Consider the following 22537-nt stretch of genomic DNA (forward strand, 5'->3'; position numbering starts at 1 on the left):
TGCAACTGCTGGATGGGTTCAAACTGTCAACCTTTTGGCTAGTAGCTAGGCACTGAACTGTTGTGCTACCAGCGCTCCGTTATAAATGTTTAGGGAAATGAAAAAAATAAAATTAAACTAATGTTTATTTAGTACACTCATTTACAACATTAAAATGTTGCAAATTAAAGTGTTTTATTTCTTTGTAAAATCTTGTCAAGAGTAGTTTGAATAGGGCTCACCTTTTCATTGTATAAATTAGGAGTGAGCATCTTTTCTATGTCTTGGCAAACTGTCATACTTCTTTCTAACTCTGAATCAGCTTCCAGCATTTTTCTCCTTTGCAGTATCTCTGAGAGTTCCTTTGATGTGAAGTTTGTTTCTTCTGGGACTCTTCACTCTTTTCATCACAACTACTTTTCACATTTATGTTAATTTGTTAAGTTCCCCTTCACTAAGTTCCTCTCTTGAATGGCAACACTGTCAACATTTCCATGTTCAGGTATTTCTTCTATAACTCCACTGATGTTTGATTTGAATTTCAGTCCCAGTGTTACCACTTGTTTTTATCTTTGCTGTACTTTCATTCTTGTTGGTCAATTCCACCTTTTGATTATTCATTTTTGTAAAAAATCATGTGAGCTTATCAGTGGTAGACAAGAAGGTTAATGCAGTTACATGCTTTGCTATCTGTTACTGGTCACCAATCATGATGTACGCTTAATATTCTCGTAGTGATTTGTGGACTGAAGGGTTAGCAACACAGTTTGTATGTATGTAATTATTCACAGTTAATATACCATGGTAACTGAAATTTGAACCATGTTGTTGGGGGACTGGTATTATTTAACTGTCCTAACTGAAATTTGCACATATCAGAACAGTGCAAAGAGACGGCTGTCTGTATTTTACATAGTTTTTAATGTCATTATTAAAATAATTATGATATAATCACTGAGTGTTGATACAAGGAAAAAAAAAAACAGGTACACAGTTATAGGCTACCTATAAGCAGGATCTTATATATAAAAATGCATAGAAAAAGACTAGAAAGAAATATTAAGCCAACAATTATTTACTGAGTACCTGTAATGTGCTGAGAACTGTTAGGTGCCACTAGGCTAGGCAGACAAAAAATCCCTGCCTTCAAGAAACTTCCAAACTAGAAAAGGAGGGGCAAAGACAGGCAATAACAAGATAAGGATGAAGCAAAATATACAGCATGTCAAGGAGGTTTGTTGTTGTTAGTTGCCACCAAGTTGGTTCTGACTCAAGGCGACCCCACGTGTTACAGAGTAGAACTGCTCCATAGGGTTTTCTTGGCTGTAATCTTAACAGCATCAGACCACCAAGCCTTTCCTTCTGCAGCACTGCTGGGTGGGTTCAAACCACCAGCCTTTAGGTTAGCAGTTGCATGCAAATTGCTTGTGCCACCTAGGAATCTTCATCAGTGAGGTTAGATGGTGAGACATCCTTTGGAGAAAAACAAAGCGGAGATAGGGTATTGGGATGTTCAATACAGAGTAACCAAGTTGTTGCTGTTGTTAGGTGCCATTGAGTCAATTTCAACTCACAGTGACCCCATGTGACAGAGGAGAACTACCCCATGGTTTTCTAGGCTGTAATCTTTATGGAAGCAAATCACTAAGTTTTCTCTTGTGGAGTGGCTAAGTGGGTTGGAACCTTTCAGTTAGCAGTCAAGCACTTAACCATGCACCACCAGGGGTCCTTAGAGTTACCATATGACCTAGCAAACCTACTCAAGAGAAAAAACAAATTATCTACACAGAAACTTGTACACAAATGTTCACAGCAGCATTGTTCATAATAGCTAACAAGTAGAAACAACCCAAATGTCCATTTAAAGGTGTTGTTAAGCACAAAGTAAAATTATGCACAGACTGACATTATCTAAACTGGGAAATTAGACCCTATACCCATATATATTACTATAAAGTGGGATTGGAACATACCATTATATTTTAATCCCTTATTTATAAGCTTCTCTGTTATCACATTAAAACCTGAACAATGAATTAAGACTAATTAAGTCAAGTGGCTGAAGACTCAGCAAGTTTTGACTAGAACACCAGACTTGCCAAAGACTACATACCCAACTAAATCTTGCTGCTTTCTTCTTCCTCCATCTCAAGGTCTATATCTAAAAAGAAGTTGGCAGCATTTGCCTACCTCATTCCATCAAAAGGCAAAGTAGTTGAAAAGTTCACATAATAATTAAAACCTTTATAAACTGCTATGTACATGTTAATAAAAATGAAGTAAGTCCTATAAAATATTCATACTGCTTTTACCAGTAAACCATTCTATGCTTTATGGATTTATGCTGTTTTGTTTTGATTTTGGTAACCCAGTGAAGAATGCAGACTTAGGTCTCTAGCACAAATAGTAATCACTTCCCTAAGGCCTGCTTAAACCTCCAGAGTTAAACTACGAACCAGTCGTTGGCTTTCGTTCACTGTGAACCACATAAAAATTGTTCTTACCTTTACACCTTGAATGAGACCGTTCATGAGGAATGTGTGTTGAGGAAATGTTTCATGTAGAACCTACAAAAAGCGAACAAACATAGGAAAAATTTAAATACAAACTAAAGGAACAGATTTATGCCTTTATTAATGGCAGGTTAGGTAAATAAAATCTACCTTGTAATGAGAAGTTTAAAAATATGAAAAAATTCAAAAAATATTAAAAGCTCAAAAGGCAAAACCCTGAAGGTGTAAGAACCCAAAGATGTAAGCTGAGGACTCAAAGTTGTTTTTGCCACAAAAACATTTGCAGCAAAAATAAGTTGTTGATTGGCTACCCCTACCCTCCACAACTTTAATGTGGCACGCAAAGGGTTATACAAACTCAGGTACAGACCTGCAGCTCATCTCCCTGTCATCTAGTATGTGTGCTATCTAGGGAGTAGTGAAAATTTAAAGCCTTGAATTTATATTATAGTGATTTCAGACTGGTAGGCTTTCCAGATATCTCAAAGAAAAAAAAGTTAAAAGGACCTCTGAAGAGAAGCTTCCAACCGGCCATACATATATTTTTTCCAAATATAATGACCAGCACACAATCAAAGACAACCATATACAAAAGGAAATAAGATACCATAAGTAAGAATCAGAAAGAAAGAAAAAACCACAAACAAACAAACCAAAAACAGACCCTCGAAGATTTCACATCTTGGAATTATCGGACACAGACTTTAAAATGAATATGCTTGCTACATTCCAACATAAAGAAGACAAACTTGAAATTCTTAAAACAGAAACTATAAAACAAACATAAAAGATTTAAAAGTTACAAAAAGAAATTGCTAAATGGAAAAATAAGTTAAGAACTGAATGAATACGTTTAAAAAAAGATTAGACATTGCTGAAGAGAAAACTAATGAACTAGAAAATAGGTAAAAAATAAAATAAATAAATAAAATCAATCCAGAATGTAGTATGGTATGTTAAATACCTCAGGTGGGTTTTAACATCTCTCTCTATAAACAAACAAACAAAAACAAAACAAAAAAAGTATAGATCTCTTTTAATTATTCTCGGGAATGACTATAATAAACGTGAAATACAGCAACATTTGCTTGTCACTTAAAAAACAACTTTTGAAAGTTTAGGAAAGTGAGCTGACTTATAGAACAGGAGAGCTAGGAAATATCTACATGTATACACACATGTACATGTACTTACATACAAATACATATACACACAGCTGTTTTTTCCCCCCACTTCCATTTAAAATTACACTGATATGGCAGAAGAAATAGGAAACTTCTGGATGATACAGGGCAGATGGGAAAAGGCTGACATCAAAACCTAAAAGGATTGATGAAACAGGGCATTTTGAAGAAGTGAATTTTCCAGAACCCAGGGGTAAGAAACCCTGGTGGCGTAGTGGCTAAGAGCTACTGTTGCTAACCTAAAGGTCAGCACTTCGAACCCACCAGGCGATCTTTGGAAACCATATGGGGCAGTTCTACTCTGTCCTACAGGGTCACGATATGAGTTGAAATCGACTCAATGGCAACAGGCTTGTTTGTTTTTTTTTTAAGGGTAGGAAAAAACAGCCAGAAGTGAATAGGCTATTAAAAGGTCACATTATAAACTCCACAGTACCTTGGTCTCAAAGCTGCTGACCACCAAAACTCAACAACAAAGACAAATAAACCCATTTAAAAATGGACAAAGGACATACACAGACATTTCTCAAAAGCAGATATACAATGGCCAATAAGTACATGAAAGATGCTCAATATCACTAGTCATTAGGAAAACGCAAGTCAAAACCACAAGATATCACTTCACATCCGCTAGGATGGCTATTACTGGAAAAATGGAAATCAAATGTTGGAGAGAATGTGGAGAAACTGGAACCCTCTTGCATTGCCGACGGGAATATTTACACTGGTGCAGCAGCTGTGGAAAACAGTTTTGGTGGTTCCTCAAAAAGTTAAACAAAGGATTATCATATGACCCAGCAATTCTACTCCTAGGTATATACCCAAGAGACTTGAAAGCAGGGACACAAATGGACACTTGTACACCAATATTTATTGCAGCATTATTTATAATAGCCAAAAGGTGAGAACAACCCAATGCCCATGAATAGATTAATGGACAAAGCATGGTCTATACATACAATGGAATATTATTCAGCCACAAAAAGAAAAGTTCCCATACATGCTGTGAATATGGATAAACCTTGAAAACATTATGCTAAGTGAAATAAGATTCAAAAGGATAAATACTGCACGATGCCACTTCCATGAAATATCTAGAACAGGAAATGCATAGAGACAAATATTTATCAGTAGTTACCACAGGATGGAGCAAGGGACAATGGGGAGTTATTGCTTAAAGGATACTGGGTTTCTGTTTGAGGTGATAATTTTTTTTTTTTGGGAAATGGATGGTAGCAATGGCTATACAGCATGGTAAATATGATTAACACCGCTGAACTATACACTGACGACCGGCTGAAACAGCAATTTTTGGTGACATGTATTTTTACCACAATTAAAAAAGTTCAGGGGGGTGGGGGGAAACTGCTTACCTCCATATTTGTCCCTGAGATAAACATTACAAGCATAGTTCTCTGAAGTGGGACTTCTTAGTGGGATACTTGCAGAACTGAATGAGTGGGATTCAAAAAGAATAGTGTCCCAGGTCACTCATGACTGCCAAGATGACACAAAGCCCTATAACCAGATAGTAAGTTATTCGAGTACTCTGGAGGAAATCCCAGAGTGCCCACACTTTCACAGAGCGCTCTTACAGCCAGTTCTTGCATTCAATTTTAAGGAACAGGGCTTCCTACTTGGACTGGAGAACTATACTTTAGCTACTATCACAGGTGGCAGATTGGCTATGCCCTATCTGCAAACTGATGTGCTTACACTCATACAGTGTTTTTCAAAGCATGAGTCATTGTTAAGGTGCAAATTTTAGGAAACTTTTGCCAAAATCCATGTGATTTTCTAGTTTCTCCTAGAAAGTCCAAAGATCTTGAAACATGAGGCCTGAACTGATATCACTGATTGACTAAGTAAGCAGATAGTATCTACTGCTGCATTCTAACAGTGACACCAAGTCACTTATCCCGTTTTCTTATATTTTACTCTACTTGCCTAGCCCCCGAAGATATGTGTTTTCAGAACCCCGATCTATGACCTCCTTTGTAAATATAAAGAAATATACACAATGCAACAACAAAAAAAAAATGTGAGGAAAATTACTGAAAGGTACAAACAAGGACACAAAAAAAGAAACAGATAATCTACCTTACTTCCTGGGAGGTGCAAAAAAGCAATTTGATCTTTTGGTCTGGGTTCTTGAGAGGCAGACTACACAAGAGGCTAAATGGGGGGTGACCAGACCAAGATGGAGATGCTGACTATGTCTCATGAGGCATGATATAATTTATCATGGCCATGAGGTGAAGCTTATAAAAGCTCTGAGACCTAAAGCTCAAAGTGTATGAGTGAGTATCTGCTGGCGGGGTACGTGCGACATAGACACTCCGCACTGGGACCCCTCCTGGACCCTGCCCTGAACATTACTTAATTTGTATCCTTTTTTGTTATATTAAAGCCTGTTATTGCAGGTGCGGTATTTCCTGTGAGCTCTGCGAGTCACTACAGCAAATTATAGGACCCAAAGCACTGTACCCATAGAGATCACCATCTAGAAAACTCTGTGGGGCAGTTCTACTCTGTCACATGGGTTCACTATGGGTCAAAAACTGACTTGATGGAACCTAACAACAACAAGGTGTAGTGGGAGCTGGCTGGTCTCAAGTGAAGGAAGTCCCGTGGACTCCCGAGCTAGGGACTGTTGCCTACTGACCTAGCCCCAGGTGGCAGGTGATGAGAGAGAGAAGGGCTGTGTGGGTTAGCTGGGGTCTGAACTGAACAGGGAAGGGAAGCAGAAATTTCAGCAGAATGCAGTTGGTGTATGGAGTGGGATTTGATATCCACCACATAATTAGGCATTGGGAGTGAGCAATCTTATTTCCCTGGACTGATCTGTATAATTACCATGGTCGGCATGATTCATTAGATCGACCCTGACAGTATACTTCCAAATAGCCAAATTATGGTAGGAAAGAGAAGAAAGCTTTAAAGTAAGTATAAGTGTCCTCCGACAGAGTCAAGATATCACATGCATTAAAAACAATGTGCTGCACGGTTACCTGTACCAAGTTAAACAAAACTAAAGAATAGTTGTCAAGAATTGATTACAGAAGGAAACACAGAATACAGAAAGAGGATGAAGAACATGAGAATGGGTAAACAGCAGAGTAAATGTTGCTGAATAGTGACTGTACATAACAATAAAACAACGTATTAAGATGTCTGAAAATACTGAATTTAAGTGCATAACAATAATGAAAAATGTGGATAAGCACACGACTCAACAGACAGTACAAGGAGACAAATACATCAGTGAAAATATCAAATGTATCAAAAATAATGAATAAAACTGACATCAGTGACATATAGTAAACACTACTCTAGCTACAGAATACACACTGTCTTCAAGGTCACATGGAGCAGTTACCAGAATTCACCATGCTTTAGGACATAAAGCAAGCCTCAACACATTTCAAAGGACTAAAATCATTTATATTATATTCTCTGATCACACAGTAATCAAGAGAGAAAAATCCCTAGATGTTTGGAAGTTAGACAATATACACCCAACACCTGAAAGGTCAAAGAGAAACTCGCAATGAATATTTTTAAAAAATATTGAGCCAAATGGTAATAAAGACACAACATATCAAAACCCAAGGGCTACTAGCTAAGTGTATTGTTACATAGAAATTCAAAGCCTCAAATACATATAACAGAAGAGAAAAAGGTTGAAATCAATGTTCTAAGCTCCCATCTCAAAAAATGAGGGGAAAAAACCCCCAGCAAATCCAATCCCCCCAAATATAGGGTTTACTCATAGCAACCCTATAGGACAGAGTAGAACTGCTTCATAGGGTTTCCAAGGAACAGCTGGTGGAATCAAACTGCTGACTTTTTGGTTAGCAGCCATAACTCTTAACCACTGTGCCACCAGGGCTCCCCCCAAAAGATAACAAAATAAAAAAGAGCAGAAATCAATGAAATAAAATCCAACCCCCCAATAAAGAAAATCAACAAAATTAAATGTAACTTCTTTGACAAAATTGATAAGTTCTAGGAAAAAAAAAAAACAACCTCACAAATTACCAACAGCAAGAATAGAGATACTACAAACAACTTTATGCAAACAAATTGGACTTATTATTAGGTGCCATGGAATAGGTTCCAACTCATAGCAACTCTGTGTAGAACAGAACAAAACACTGCCCGACACTGCACCATCTTCACAGCTGTCGCTGTGCTCGAGCCCCGTGTTAGAGCCACTGTGTCAAATCCATCTCATTGAGGGTGTTCCTCTTTTTTGCTGACCCTTTACATTACCAAGCATGATGTCCTTCTTCAGGGAACAGTCCCTCCTGGTAACATGTCCAGAGTATGAGAGATGAAGTTTCACCATCCTCGTTAATAAGGAACATTCTGACTGTACTTCTTCCAAGATGGATTTGTTTCTTCTTCTGGCAGAGCCCATAGTACGTATTCAATATGCTTCACCAACACCATAATTCAAAGGCATCAATTCTACTTGAGTCTGCCTTATTCACTGTCCAGGTTCCACATGCTTAACAGGTGACTGAAAATACCATGGCTTGGGTCAAAAAATTAAAAAAAAAAATTTTTTTTCAGGCGACCCTTAATCCTCAAAGCAACATCTTTGCTTTTTAAAACCTTAAAAAGGTCTTTTGCAACAGATTTGCCCAGTGTAATGTGTCATTTGATTTCCTGACTGCTGCTTCTATAGACACCGATTGTGATCCAAGTAAGATGAAATCCCTGACAACTTCAATCTTTTCTCTGTTTATCATGATGTTGCTCAGTGGTCCAGTTGTGAGGATTTTTATTTTCTTTACATTAAGGTGTAATCCATACTGAAGACTGTGGTTTTTGATCTTTGTCAGTGCTTCAAGTCCTCTTCACTTTCAGCAAGCAAGGTTGTGTCATCTGCATAATGCAGGTTGTTAATGAGTCTTCCTCCAATCCTGATGCCTTATTCTTCTTCATATAGTCCAGCTTCTCGGATTATTTGCTCAGCATACAGACTGAGTAAGTATGCTGAAAGGATACAACTTTGACACTTATCTTTCCTGCCTTTAAACCATGCAGTATCCCCTTGTTCAGTTTAAAAGACTGCCTCTTGGTCTATGTACAGGTTCCACATGAGCACAATTAAGTATTCTGGAATTCCCATTCTTCACAATGTTATCCATAATTTGTTATGATCCATGCAGTCAAATGTCTTTATGTAGTCAATGAAATCACAGGTAAACATCTTTCTGGTATTCTCTGCTCTCAGCCAAGATCCATCTGACATCAGCAATGACATCCCTTGTTCCACATTCTCTTCTGAATATGGCTTTAATTTCTGACAGTTCTCTGTTGGTGTACTGTTGCAACCATTTCTGAATTATATTCAGCAAAGTTTTACTTGCATGTGATACTGATATTGTTCCATAATTTCTACATTCTGTTGGATCACCTTTCTCTGAAATGGGCACAAATATGAATCTCTTCCAGTCGGTTAGCCAGGTACCTGTCTTCCAAATTTCTTGGCATAAGGAAGTGAGTGCTTTCAGCCTCACATCTGTTTTTGAAACGTCAATAAATAATTACTAAATTGGACTAATTTACATTTAACCCCTTGAAAAACACAACTTACCAAAATACACTAGAAAAAAATAGAAAATCTAAATAGTCATATCTAATTAAAAAAATTGAATCAGCTGCTAAAAATCTTAGCTTTAAAAAAAAAAAAAATCACTCTCACCCCATCCATGAAGCCAGTCTGATAAATCTAGTCCTAAGCATAGATTCTATTTGTGGGTCACAGGGAAAGACAGCAGGCTGGGTTCACACCACACCTTTCCACAGCATCCAAATTATAAAGGGATTAAGTAAAACTATTCCCAGATGACATGTTCCTATACACAGAAAATCCCAAAGAATCCATATGAAAGCTACTAGAGCTAATAAATAAATTAACAATGTTGCAGTTACAAGAACATACAGAAATCAATTGTTTCTGTATAACATCAACAAACAATCCAAAGAGAAAAAACTGAGAACAAAATTCCATTAAGAATACCATCTAAAGAAAAAAATACCAGACAAGGCCAAGATGACAGAGTACTCAGATGCTTCCTGTGGTCCCTCTCACAACAAAGACGTGAGATAAAAATGCATCCATTATATACGACTATCTAGGAGCCATGAACATCAAAGGCAAATTTGAAGAATCAGACTGAGCGGCAGAGGAAGAGACAGTCCAGAAGCAGTGAGGAGTTGCCACACCTGTCCTGGTGGGAACAAGCTCCTGGCAGGCTGGCTTGGCTGGCATGAACAATGACGCAAGCAGTGGTGCTCAGAGTTCATTATCCACATTGGGAGAGACCAAGTGGCGAAGTGTCTACTTGAGCCTTCAGAACCAGTGAAAAGTGGCGCTCAATCGGCAAAAGATAAGTACGTGTGTATAACCTACTACACGGATCAAAAAACACCCCTTTGGGGAAAACCTCTCTCATTTACCTGTTTTTCCCAACTCTGCACTGGTTCTGGGCCGGCTTCAGAGACTGCTGCGTCCCCTGGGCCGGAGGTAGGACCCATCATGTGTCCTGAGCCATTCTCCTGCATTTTCCTCCTTTTAATCAAAGACTCTCCTACAGAATCTCTGATCAAATGTTCAGTGATGGCAGCTGGACATCATCTGGATCTTCTGGTCTCACGGCAAAGGAGGCAACTCATGGATGCAATGAGCCACACATTCCATATCCTCCTCCTATTCCTGACTCTCATTCTTTCTGTCTCTCCAGGTGAATAGAGGCCACCTGTTGTGCCTTGGATGGCTTCTTGCAAGCTTTTAAGACCCCAGGCACTACACAGCACACTAGGAGGTAGTCTACCTCAGGTAGAATAGAAGCACTAGACATGTTATTGGGCCAATTAACTGAAATGTCCCGTGAAACCACGACCCTCAACCTCCAAATCAAGGAACCAAATACCATGAGGTTTTTGGTTGTACATTAGCAGCCTCAGTAGCTACTCTTTTTTGTTAAGTGTATCTACCACACAACTTTTGCCAATCAAACTTTTTACAGGTATATAACTTATTGACAGCAATCGCAATAATAGTCTGTGCAACCCTACCCTTAATCAATGCAATTTGTTCAAAAGGGATAAAATGCAGAACAGAATTTCAAATTCTCATGGACTTCAGACTTTCTGGGGCCATAGAGGGTGGATGAACCCCTGAAACTACTGCCCTGAGATAATCTTTAAACCTTAAACCAAAAATATCCCCCAATGTCTTCTTAAAATCAAACAATAGTTTAGCTTAATGAATAAAATATGTCTGCCTTGAGCATTATGCTCTTTTAAGAACTATGTATCAAAAGATTACCTATGAACCTTAGGGGGCAGTGAATTTATGTTAATGAGGGACAACTCAGAAAAGGAGAGTAAGAACGGTTGTATAACGCAAAGAATGTAATCAATGTCAACAAACTGTACATGTAGATAACTGTTGAAATGGTTTATGTTTTGCTGTGTATATTCACAACAAAATTAAATTAAAAAAAAAAGTAATTTTTCTTCTAATCTTATAAATAATGATCCAGTTCAGCAATACTTACAGTTAACATAGGAGTTGTCAACAGGCCCCACGCAAAGAATTCAAGGAAGATGACAATAGCAGCATGGTATACACTTGGTCGACCAAAGCCTTGTAGCTAAAAAAGAAAGAAAGTTATTATGAAAAACAATGAACAGATATAAGAAATCCACTATCTTAAGAAAGTCTCTAACAAAAACAAACAAACAAAAATCACCGGAGCTTTGGTAAAAAATCAACTGGGTCTTCCTGAGACCAAGGCCTTCAGTCTCCTTAGCTAAGTAATGACAGAGATGGGCATGGGGGCCATAGGCTCAAAAGCTTCAGAGACAGGATAGATGATTTAAAGGACTTCAAGGGGGAGGAGGGGCAGTAAGAAATAAGGACTCAGTCAAGTGTTAAGTTTAAAAAAGGCATTCCATAACTAAAGGTGTCAAAATCTACCTTTTTTGTTTTTATTTTGTTTGAAAAACTGCCTATTTTGTGGTTATGAGCGGGGGAGGGAGGGTTGGAAAGGGTTATTTACTGATTAGATAGTAGATAAGAACTACTTTAGGTGAAGGGAAGGACAATACTCAATACAGGGAAGGTCAGCTCAACTGGGCTGGACCAAAAGCAAAGAAGTTTCCTGGATAAACTGAATGCTTCGAAGGTCAGCAGAGCAAGGGCGGGGGTTTGGGGATTATGGCTTAAGGGGACTTCCAAGTCAACTGGCAAAATAAATTCTATTAAGAAAACATTCTGCATCCCACTTTGAAGTGTGGTGTCTGGGGTCTTAAATGCTAACAAGCGGCCATCTAAGATGCATCAATTGGTCTCAATCCACCTGGATCAAAGGAGAATGAAGAACACCAAGGTCACAAGATAATTAAGAGCCCAAGAGACAGAAAGGGCCACACGAACTAGAGACTTACATCATCCTAAGACCAGAAGAACTAGATGGCGCCCGGCCACAACCAATGACTGCCCTGACAGGGAGCACAACAGAGAGCCCCTGAGGGAACAGGAGAACAGTGGGATGCAGACCCCAAATTCTCATAAAAAGATCAGACTTAATGGTCTGACTGAGACTAGAAGAATCCCGGCGGTCATGGTTCCCAAACCTTCTGTTGGCCCAGGATAGGAACCATTCCCGAAGACAACTCATCAGACATGGAAGGGACTGAACAATGGGTTGGAGAGAGATGCTGATGAGGAGTGAGCTACTTGTATCAGGTGGACACTTGAGACTGTATTGACATCTCCTTTCTGGAGGAGAGATGGGAAGGTAGAGAGGGTTAGAAACTGGCAAACAGTCATGAAAGGAGAGACTGGAAGGAGGGAGAGGGCTGACTCATTAGGGGGAGAGCAAATGGGAGTATGTAGTAAGGTGTATATAAGTTTATATGTGACAGACTGACTTGATTTGTAAACTTTCACTTAAAGCACAATAAAAATTATTAAAAAAAAAACTGCCTATTCTGCTAGCTTTCTGCAGCTACTAGTTTGTGACTTCTGGAGAAGAAATCTAAAATCTCTCTCAATTTAATATTCTTTGACTATATGACAATACTACCCAAAGTGAAATACAGATTCAATGCAATGCCTACCAAAATCACAACAGTGTTTTTTACAGAAATAGAAAAAAAACCATCTTAAAATTCATACGGAATTTCAAAGAACTCAGAATAGTCAACAACAATAAAAGAAGTATGATACTGGGATTACAAAAGACATACAGACCAATGCGATAGAATAGAGTTCAAAAATAAACCCTCACATATATGGTCAATTGATTTTCGACAAGGGTGCCAAGATCATTCAAGGAGGAAAGGACAGTCTTTTCAACAAACGGTGTTGAGAAAACGACATATCCATAAGCAAAAGAATGAAGTTGGAACTCTTAGCTTACAACATATACAAAACCTGTTGCCATTGAGCGAATTCCGACTCACAGCGACCCCACAGGACAGAGAACTGCCCCACAGGGTTTTCAAGGAGTGACCTGTGGATTCAAACTGCCGACCTTTTGGCTAGCAGCTTAACCACAATGCCACCAGGGCTCCATACAAAAGCCAACTTAAAATGGATCAAAGGCCTAAGTCTAAGAGCTAAAACTATGAAATTCTTACAAGAAAACTTAGGGCAAGAGCTTCAAGACCTTGGATGTGAATGTGGACTCTTAGGTATGACACCAAAATCACAGGTAATAATAGGAAAAAAAAAAAAGATAAATTGTTATTAGATGCCATCAAGTCAGTTCCGACCCATAGTGATCCTACGGAAAACAGTCCTGTGCCATCCTCACAATCGTTGCTATGTTTGAGCCCATTGTTACAGCCACTGCATCAATCCCTCTCGTTAAGCGTCTTCCTCTTTATCACTGACCCATTAAAATTGAACTATCAGAATTAAAAACTTTTGTGCATCAAAAGACACCATCAAGAGAGTGAGATAGAAATCCACACGATAGGAGAAATATCTGCAAATCATATATCTGATTTGGGATTAAAGCCAGTTGCTGTTGAGTTGATTCTGACTTATAGCAACCCCATGTGTGTCAGAGTAAAACTGTGTGCTCCCCAGGGTTTTCAATGGCTGATTTTCTGGAAGTAGATGGGCAGGCCTCTGTGTGGACTCAAGTCTCCAACCTTTTGGATAACAGTCGAGAGAATTAACCATTTACACTACCCGGGGAGTTCAATAAGGGTTTTATCTCTAGAATATATAAAGAACTCTTACAATTCAACGACAACAATTTAAAAATGGGCAAAGGATTTAAATAAAAAATTTCCAAAGATATATAAATGGCAATTTTGTTCTTCTTGGTGCCAGGAAGTTGATTCAACTCATAGCAACACCATGTGACAGAGAAGAACTGTTCCCATAAGGCTTTCTTGGCTCTAATCTTTACAGAAGCAGGTTGTTAGGTCTTTCCTGTGGAGCAGCTGGGTAAGTTTGAACTACCAGCTTTTCAGTTAGCAGCCAAGTGCTGAACTGTTTCAGCCACCAAAACCCCACTACTGTTGAGTTGATTCCGACTATTAGCAACCCTGCAGGACAGAGCAGTACTGCCCCATAGGTTTACCAAGGCTGTAATCTTTACAGAGTACGACACTGTCAGCGATAGCGCAATATCCACATGCCTACAAGGAAGACCAGTTAATACAACTGTTACTCAAATTTACACACCAATCACTAAGGCCAAAGATGAAGGAATTGAAGATTTTTACCAACTTCTGCAGTATGAAATTGACTGAACATGCAAACAAGATGCATTGATAATTACTGTTGATTGGAATGTGAAAGTTGGAAACAAAGAGAGGATTAGTAGTTGGAAAATATGGCCTTGGTGACAGAAGTAACGCCAGAGATCGCACGATAGAATTTTGTGAGATGAAAGGCCTATTCATTGGAAATTGGAAATAACCCTTTTTAAACAACATAAACAGTGACTATACACGTGGGCCTTGCCAGCTGGAATACACAGGATCAAATCAACTACATCTATGGAAAGATACGATGGAAAAGCTCAATATAATCAGCCAGAACAAGGCTAGGGGCCGACTGCGGAACAGACTATCACAATTGCTCATATGTAAGTTCAAGGTGAAGCTGAAGAAAATTAGAACAAGTCCACGAGAACCAAGATAAGACCTTGAGTATATGCCACCTGAATTTAGAGACTATCTCAAGAACAGATCGAACACTAATGACCTAAAACCAGGTGAGCTGTCGAACAACATCAAGGACATCATAAATGACGTATCCAAGAGGTCGTTAAACAGGACAGGAAGGAAAGAAAAGACCAAAATGGATGTCAGAAGAGACCGTGAAACTTGCTCTTGAATGGAGAGTAGCTTTATAAAGTGAACGGAAGAAATGATGAGGTAAAAAAACTGAACAAAAGATTTCAAATGGCGGCTTGAGAAGACAAAGTATTATAATGACATGTGCAAAGACCTGAAGTTAGAAAACCAAAAGGGAAGAACACCCTCGGCATTTCTCAAGCCAAAAGAAGTGAAGAAAAAATTCAAGCCTCGAGTTGCAATAGTGAAGGATTCTATGGGCAAAATGCTGAACAATGCAGGAAGCATCAAAAGAAGATGGAAGAAATACATAGTCACTGTACCAAAAAGAAGTGGTCGACAGTCAACCACTTCAAGAGGCAGCATATGATCAAGAACCGATGGTACTGAAAGGAGTCCAAGCTGCACTGAAGGCAATGGCAAAAAATAAGGATCCAGGAATTAATGTGATACCAATTGAGATGTTTCAACAAATGGACGCAGCACTTGAAGTGTTCACTCGTCCATGATTAAAAAATTTAGAAGACAGCTACCTGGCCAACTGACTGTAAGAGATGCATATTTATGCCTATTACAAAAAAGTGTGATCTGTCAGAGCACAGAAATTATCGAACGGTATCATTCAAATCACACACAAGTAAAATTTTACGGATGATCATTCCAAAGAAGTTGCAGTAGTACATAGACAGTGAACTGCCAGAAATTCAAGCCAAATTCAGAAGAGGACATGGAACCAGGGATATCATTGCTGATGTCAGATGGATCCTGGCAGAAAGCAGAGAATACCAGAACGATGTTTACCTGTGCTTTATGCACTATGCAAAGGTATTCGACTGCATGGATCATAACAAATTATGGATAGCACTGAGAAGACTGGGAATTCCAGAACACTTAACTGTGCTCATGAGGAACGCGTACTTCTACTAAGAGGCAGTCGTTCAAAGAGAACAAGGGGATACTGTGGTTTAAAGTCAGAAAAGGTGTGCATTAGGGTTGTATCCTTGCACTATACCTATTCAATCTGTATACTGAGAAGCCAGACTATATGAAGAAGAATGGGGCATCAGGATTGGAGGAAGACTCATTAACAACCTGCGTTATGCAGATGACACAACCTTGCTTGCTGAAAGTGAAGAGGACCTGAAGTACTTACTGATGAAGATCAAAGATCACAGCCTTAAGTATGGATTACACCTTAACATAAAGAAAACAAAAATCCTCACAACTGGACCAATGAGCAACATCGTGATAAACAGAGAAAAGCCTGAAGTTGTCAAGGATTTCATTTTACTTGGATCCACTGTCAACACCCATAAAAGCAGCAGTCAAGAAATCATATGACACACTGCACTGGGCAAATGTGCTGCAAAAGACTTCTTTAAAGTGTTAAAAAAGCAAAGACGTCACTTTAAGGACTAGGGGAAAAACAGGAAGACCCTCAAAGAGACGGACTGACACAGTGGCTACAACAATAGGCCAAGCGTAACAATGATCACGAGGATGGCGCAGGACCAGCCACTGTTTCATTCTGTTGTACACAGGGTCGCTATGAGTTGGAATTGACTTGATGGCATCTAAGAAAAATAACAATCTTTACAGAAGCAGACTAACACATCTTTCTCCCATGGAGCGGCTGGTGGGTTTGAACTGCCAACCTTGCTTATAGCAGCCAAGTGGTTAACCACTGCACCACCAGGGCTCCTTAAATGGCCAATAAGCACATGAAAAAAAAAGTTCAATGTCATTAGTATTTAGGGGAAATGCAAATCAAAATCACAATGAGATACCACTTCACATGCAATAGGATGGCTATCAAAAAAAAAAAGTTCTAGTGAGGATATGAAGAAATGCGAATGCTTGTGCAGTGCCCGTGGGACTGTAGAATGGTGAAGCTGTCGTGGAGAAGTTTGGCAGTTTCTCAAAAAGTTAAACACAGAATTATCTTGTGACCCAGAAATTTCACTCTTAGATATATATATCCAAAAGAATTGAAAACAGAGACTAGAACAGATACTTGTATGCAAATGTTCACATTACTCACAATAGCCAGAAGGTGAAAACAACGCAACTGTCCATCAATCAATGAACAGATAAACAAAATGTGGTATATACATACAATGGAATATCATGCAGTTATAAAACAGGAATGAAATTCTGATACATGCTACAACATGGATGAGTCCTGAAGACACTACACTAAGTGAAATAAGCCACACACACACACACACACACACACACACAGAGTATGATCCCACTTATAGGAGGTACCTAGAAGAGGCAAATTCAGAGACAGAAAGCAGAACAGAAGTTACTAGGACCTAATGGACAGTCATTTTTTAATGAGTATAGAGTTTCCTTTTGAGATGATCAGATCTGGAAATAGACAGTAGTGATGGTTACATAACATTGTGAATGTACTTAGCACCATTAAATTGTACCTTCAAAAAAGGTAAATTTTATGTTATGTTTATTTTACCACAATAAAATAAAAAGAAAAAATAAGCCCATCCTTTTAAAAATTAAATGAATGAATGAACAGCCGGACAAGAATATAGCAGGAAAAAAAAAAAAAAAAAAACCCAAAATAAGCCCATCCTTTTAAAAATCAAATGAATGAATGAACAGCCAGACAAGAATATAGCAGGAAAAAAAACTAGTGCAATTAAATATCAGAGCAGGGCTTAGCAAATAGGCCCTGGGCCAAATCTAGCCCAAACACATTAAAAACCATTGCCACTGAGTTGATTCAGACTCACAGCAATGACCATATAGCAATCCAACAGGACAGAGTAGAGCTGCCCCATAGGGTTTCCATGGCTGTAATTTTTATAGAAGCAGGTCACCGCATTTTTCTCACATGGAGCGGCTAGTGGGTTTGAACCACCAACCTTTCATTTATCCAGCCCACCATTTCTTTCTGTAAATTAAGTTTTTTTGGACCATAGTCCAACTTATTCATTCACACCTAATAGCTGCTTCTGTGCTAGGACAGCGCTGACTAGTTTCAATAGCAACAGTATGGCCACAAAGCCTAAAATATTTACTAACAGGTCCTTTACAGGACAAGTTTGCCAACTCCAATATAAATAAGTGGAATACTGTGAGGTAAAGAATGTAACTTTTCCCAAAGAATTTGACCTCTGACCTTGGTTCCTAAGCAATAACCTCTAAAACTTTGGAATTTCCCTAGTGACTGTAGTGTCTTTGCTATCTAAGAGGCCTCCAGACCACACTTGAGAGTTCATGATAATGAGGTCACTCTTAGGTGGGGGCTGACCAGGCCAGAATGACCACTTCCTGGGAGCAGAGGTTCTCGGGGGGATAGAGGTATGATCCAACCATGGATGCTCTGACTTTGGAAACTTATCAGGCCTTGTCCTATGTGTCTCTTCTTTATACTGGTCATGAGTTGTTTCCTTTTACTGTAATAAAACCGTACTTGTAAGTACACACACTCCTCACTTACCTACAGGGCTAGGTTCCAAAGACCAGGTTGCTACGGGAAAATCAGCATTATGTGAAAATTAGGGTGCAGGCCACACTCCCAAGAAAACTCCCTTTCAACTGAATGGCTGCTTACATCAGATCACAAAATGGAGGATGACTACATCATTATTTAACTACCAAATTACATCATTACATAACTGCCAAACCACTGAGAATCATGGCTCAGCCAAGCTGACACATAACATTAAACATTACAGCCAGCGTTACTCCCGCCTTGCACCTCAGTGTTCATTACTGCCAGATGCACGTCTTTAACGTGCAAAATAGTCAGATTTTTCAAATTACTGTCATAAGTGCAAAATGTCAGATGAGATAGTTGATAAATGAGTAGGTGTATACTGCTTTCCTGAGTTCTTTGAGTTGTTCCAGTAATTATCAAACTGAAGGAAGTAGTGCGAGGCAGCAGGTCAGAAGTGAAAGGGGCTGGGGACCCCCAAATTTTCAGCTAGCAGGTCAGAGTGAGAGGAATCCTGGGGACCCCCAAGTGTACAACCGGCATCCTGAAGTAGTGGGAAAACACGAAATTTGTAGCCAGCAGGTCAGCAGTGAGGGGAACTCCTGAGCTTACAACTGTTATCCCCCTGAGTTTACAACTGTTATCTTGAGGGGCTAGTGAGAAAACACCAAATTTATCATCAACAGATCAAAAGTGAAGGTGTCACGGGGACTCCAAGCTCACAGCTGGTGACTGGCGTCTGACGTCTTGCGCAGAATTGGCAGTCTGGAGACCTGTGTCCTTCAACTTGTGAGATATGACCTAGCTCCAGGTAGTCAGGTCAAAGGAGTAAGTGCTGCGAGTGCCACTGGTGTCTGAACAGAAGTGGAACAGAGGGGAAAAGAACTGATAATAAACTGATTTGGACTGGTCAACATGTCTTTGGTATCAGAGAAGTGGCATTTGATGTTTCTATAAAAATACAAGGGGGAGTTCACAAGTTACAATAACCCAGTACAGTAATTTAATATCTGAGAAGCTGCTGCCATACCTTGACTCCCTGAGTACAGGCAGGTGCTTCCCTGCCACGTCCCTGTATCTTCTTTTCCATTCAGGACAAGTCTTCCTACACCATACCTCTCAAAGGCAGGGATCTCATACTATTTCCCTAAATGTACCCCAAACTCAGCAGATAACAAGCATTCATGGCACCAATGGTCAGCTTCCTACTCTGCCCAAGAGACACTTGCAAACAGATCCCCAATTTTGTTCATGTTTCAGTAACCGTGTCCACAAGGAGGCCTCTCTCAGGCTGCAGGCTGGAGGGCTCCCCAAGTCAACCTTGATAATTCCATGATTTAAAACAGGAAGGGGGCACATGGCCCAATTATGGCCAATGGGATAGGAAGGCAAATATGTGGGATGACTTAGGATATTTCTTCACCCTTCAAGGGACACATAACAAAACATTATTGCTTCCTGTTCTGGGGCACTGTTTTATAAGGATGTGATACTTATCTTGAAACCTCAAGTGGTCAATCTTGAGAATCAAAAGCCAGCATGCTGGGAAGAGCAGAGAGTAGGGATACAACGAGCCCACGTCCTTGGTGATATGATTAAGCTGCTGAGCTAATAAGCACTCTATTGCTGGACTTCTGATCATTTGCAGTAATAAACCCCCTGATCATCACGTACATGCATTCTGCACAATATTAACCTAGAGTAAGCTAAGGAACCAAGAATCTAACTGTGTAAACTGCTGGTTGGCCCTGTTGTACTTCCAAGCAGGAAACAGAAATATTAAAATGTATTCTAACTGAAAAATGGTATTCCATAGTTGAAGAAAAGTACTGCCAACAAGATTCATATTCAACCATTTCTCATTACTACTAAAGAGGCATATTAAAAATATGTTTCACTATGAGCCCTCAGTGTTTTAAGAACTCACACATTTGTTACTTTTTGACTAGACCACTGATATCTACCGGGTCAGTAAAAATGTTGTATTAAGGGAAAAAAAAAAAAAAAAAGCAGAAATTCTTTACCTGAAATTTAAAAAAATATATTTAAACACGAAGATGAATACAAATGGTTTTTAAAACAAATAAATGACTACACTTCAAGAATTTGTTCTTCTTCCACCTAATAGTACTATTATTACTTAAAGACCTAACTTTACTGCTCATCTCTCCAGATGAAATAACTTTTTAATAAAAATTATAGAAATCTTCTCAGCACTACATGGAACAGTTGAATAAATGATAAGCTTACCATGTTGGATGAATTGTTGTTGCTGCTGTTGTTGGGTGCTGTCAAGTCAATTTTTGACTCACAGTGACCCCTTGTGACAGAGTATAACTACCCCATAGGGTTCTCCAGGCTGTAATCTTTATAGGAGTGGATCAACCAGGTCCTTCTTCCTCGGAGCCGCTTGGTGGGTTCATGCCACCAACCTTTCAGTTAGCAGCCGAGTGCTTAACCATTGTGCCACCAGAGCTCCTTGTTAGATTAAGCATTCATTAACTATTTGTAAAATAGAAGTTTTTTGCTCAACTCTTAATGTACCAAATACTTAATGCAAATACCCAACTTAAAGCAAATCACGATGCCAAGAATTATCTGTTTTGGTAAACAGTCCCATCTCTACCAACATTCTTTAAGAGCGAAAGTATCTAAATCCAAGTAATTTTATTCATTCAACAAATATTTATAGAGCTTTGTGGAACTTTACTATAGATCAGCTTCTTTGTAAACCCTATGGGGCAGTTCTACTCTGTCCTATAGGGTCACTATGAGTTGGAATCAACTTGATGGCAACGGGTACTGTATATCAGCTAGATGCTGGGGGAAAGGGTGAACAACACAAGAAGTGGTAGTTGCTCTCATTTCATGGAATGAAAAATTACAAATGGAAATAAGCACTTTGAAGGAAAAGGACACAGATCAGTGACCAAACCAAAAAACCAAACCCACTGCTGATTCCGGCTCATAGCAACCCTATAGGACAGAGTAGAACTGCCCCATAGAGTTTCCAAGGAGCACCTGGCGGATCTGAACTGCCGACCTCTTAGTGAGCAGCCACAGCACTTAACCACTATGCCACCAGGGTTTCCTGACAGTCTATGACAAAGGGCTCTGAACTAGACACTGGCAAGAATTATCCTATAACAGCAGCAGCAGCAGACATGGTGCCAGGCCCTGATCAAAGAACATTATATACATTTTATCCTCACTGCCACTTTTTGAGATAATAGGTATTATTATCCCAATTTTACAGGTTACGGAATTCATACGTAGAGAATTTAAATAACTTGTCCAATTCACACTGTCAGTAAGTACTTGAGCTGGTATTCAACAGGTTGTGTGTTACTCATCACTGTTTTATACTGTCTCTCATGTAGAGCCTACATCTTTCCACAAAGAGAATCAGCACATAACATGGTAGGCAGCCTGCACTGCAACAACCCTAGTAGGAGATGACAAGAGTCAGATATAGCCAATCCCTCAGGCAAAGCAAAGTGCAGACCTTCATTTACCCACCCACCCCCAGCTAGTGTGTGGTAATCTTCATCAGCCCCCTCACCAGCTTTCTCAATAAGACCTGAAAAGTTTGTACAAACTAGGGCACTTGGCTTTTCTCAATCAGGCCATCGGCTGTCAATTAGAAAAGGATAAGGATGAAAGCTACTCCCATTTGTCCCACAATGATGCCTAACTCAAAGATCACAATACTTGATAAACACTAGTGACTTGCCAACATGGAAGCAGAAGGACAAAGAGGCTGTTATTTCCCTGGACATGCAGTGCTGTGGCTGCTCTTCCCTCCCCACCAGCCTGCTCTCCGATTCCATACAGGTGGCCAACCAAGAGTCCAGAAGCTAAGAACTACATAACCACTTCAGTTAGAGAATAAAGCCACAGCTTTTCATGAGAAAAGAATTAAAAAAAAAATGGAGCGTGTTAATAGTCCCAGATACAAAATGTTACAGGTTCCGATAATGTAATGTCTTATTTGGGAGTAACTACTAAAAATGATCACTGCATAATCTAAACTTAAAACTGCATTAAAAAAAATA

General features: G+C 39.3%; 1 protein-coding gene across 3 annotated transcripts in view; it reads right to left on the reverse strand.

Annotated features, from left to right (window-relative positions):
• MFSD14B (major facilitator superfamily domain containing 14B) overlaps positions 1–22537 on the reverse strand; it is a 123343-nt gene that overhangs the window by 60512 nt on the left and 40294 nt on the right. For all 3 annotated transcript variants that reach the window (XM_023540233.2, XM_010600655.3, XM_064291081.1), the window contains exons 2-3: positions 11254–11349; positions 2484–2546 (exon numbers count right to left, since the gene is read on the reverse strand). In XM_023540233.2, the coding sequence (XP_023396001.1) occupies positions 2484–2546; positions 11254–11349 (159 nt within the window). The remainder of the gene's footprint in view (positions 1–2483; positions 2547–11253; positions 11350–22537) is intronic.

The sequence above is a fragment of the Loxodonta africana genome, chromosome 9, assembly GCF_030014295.1.
Source record: "Loxodonta africana isolate mLoxAfr1 chromosome 9, mLoxAfr1.hap2, whole genome shotgun sequence".
Lineage (NCBI taxonomy): Eukaryota > Metazoa > Chordata > Mammalia > Proboscidea > Elephantidae > Loxodonta > Loxodonta africana.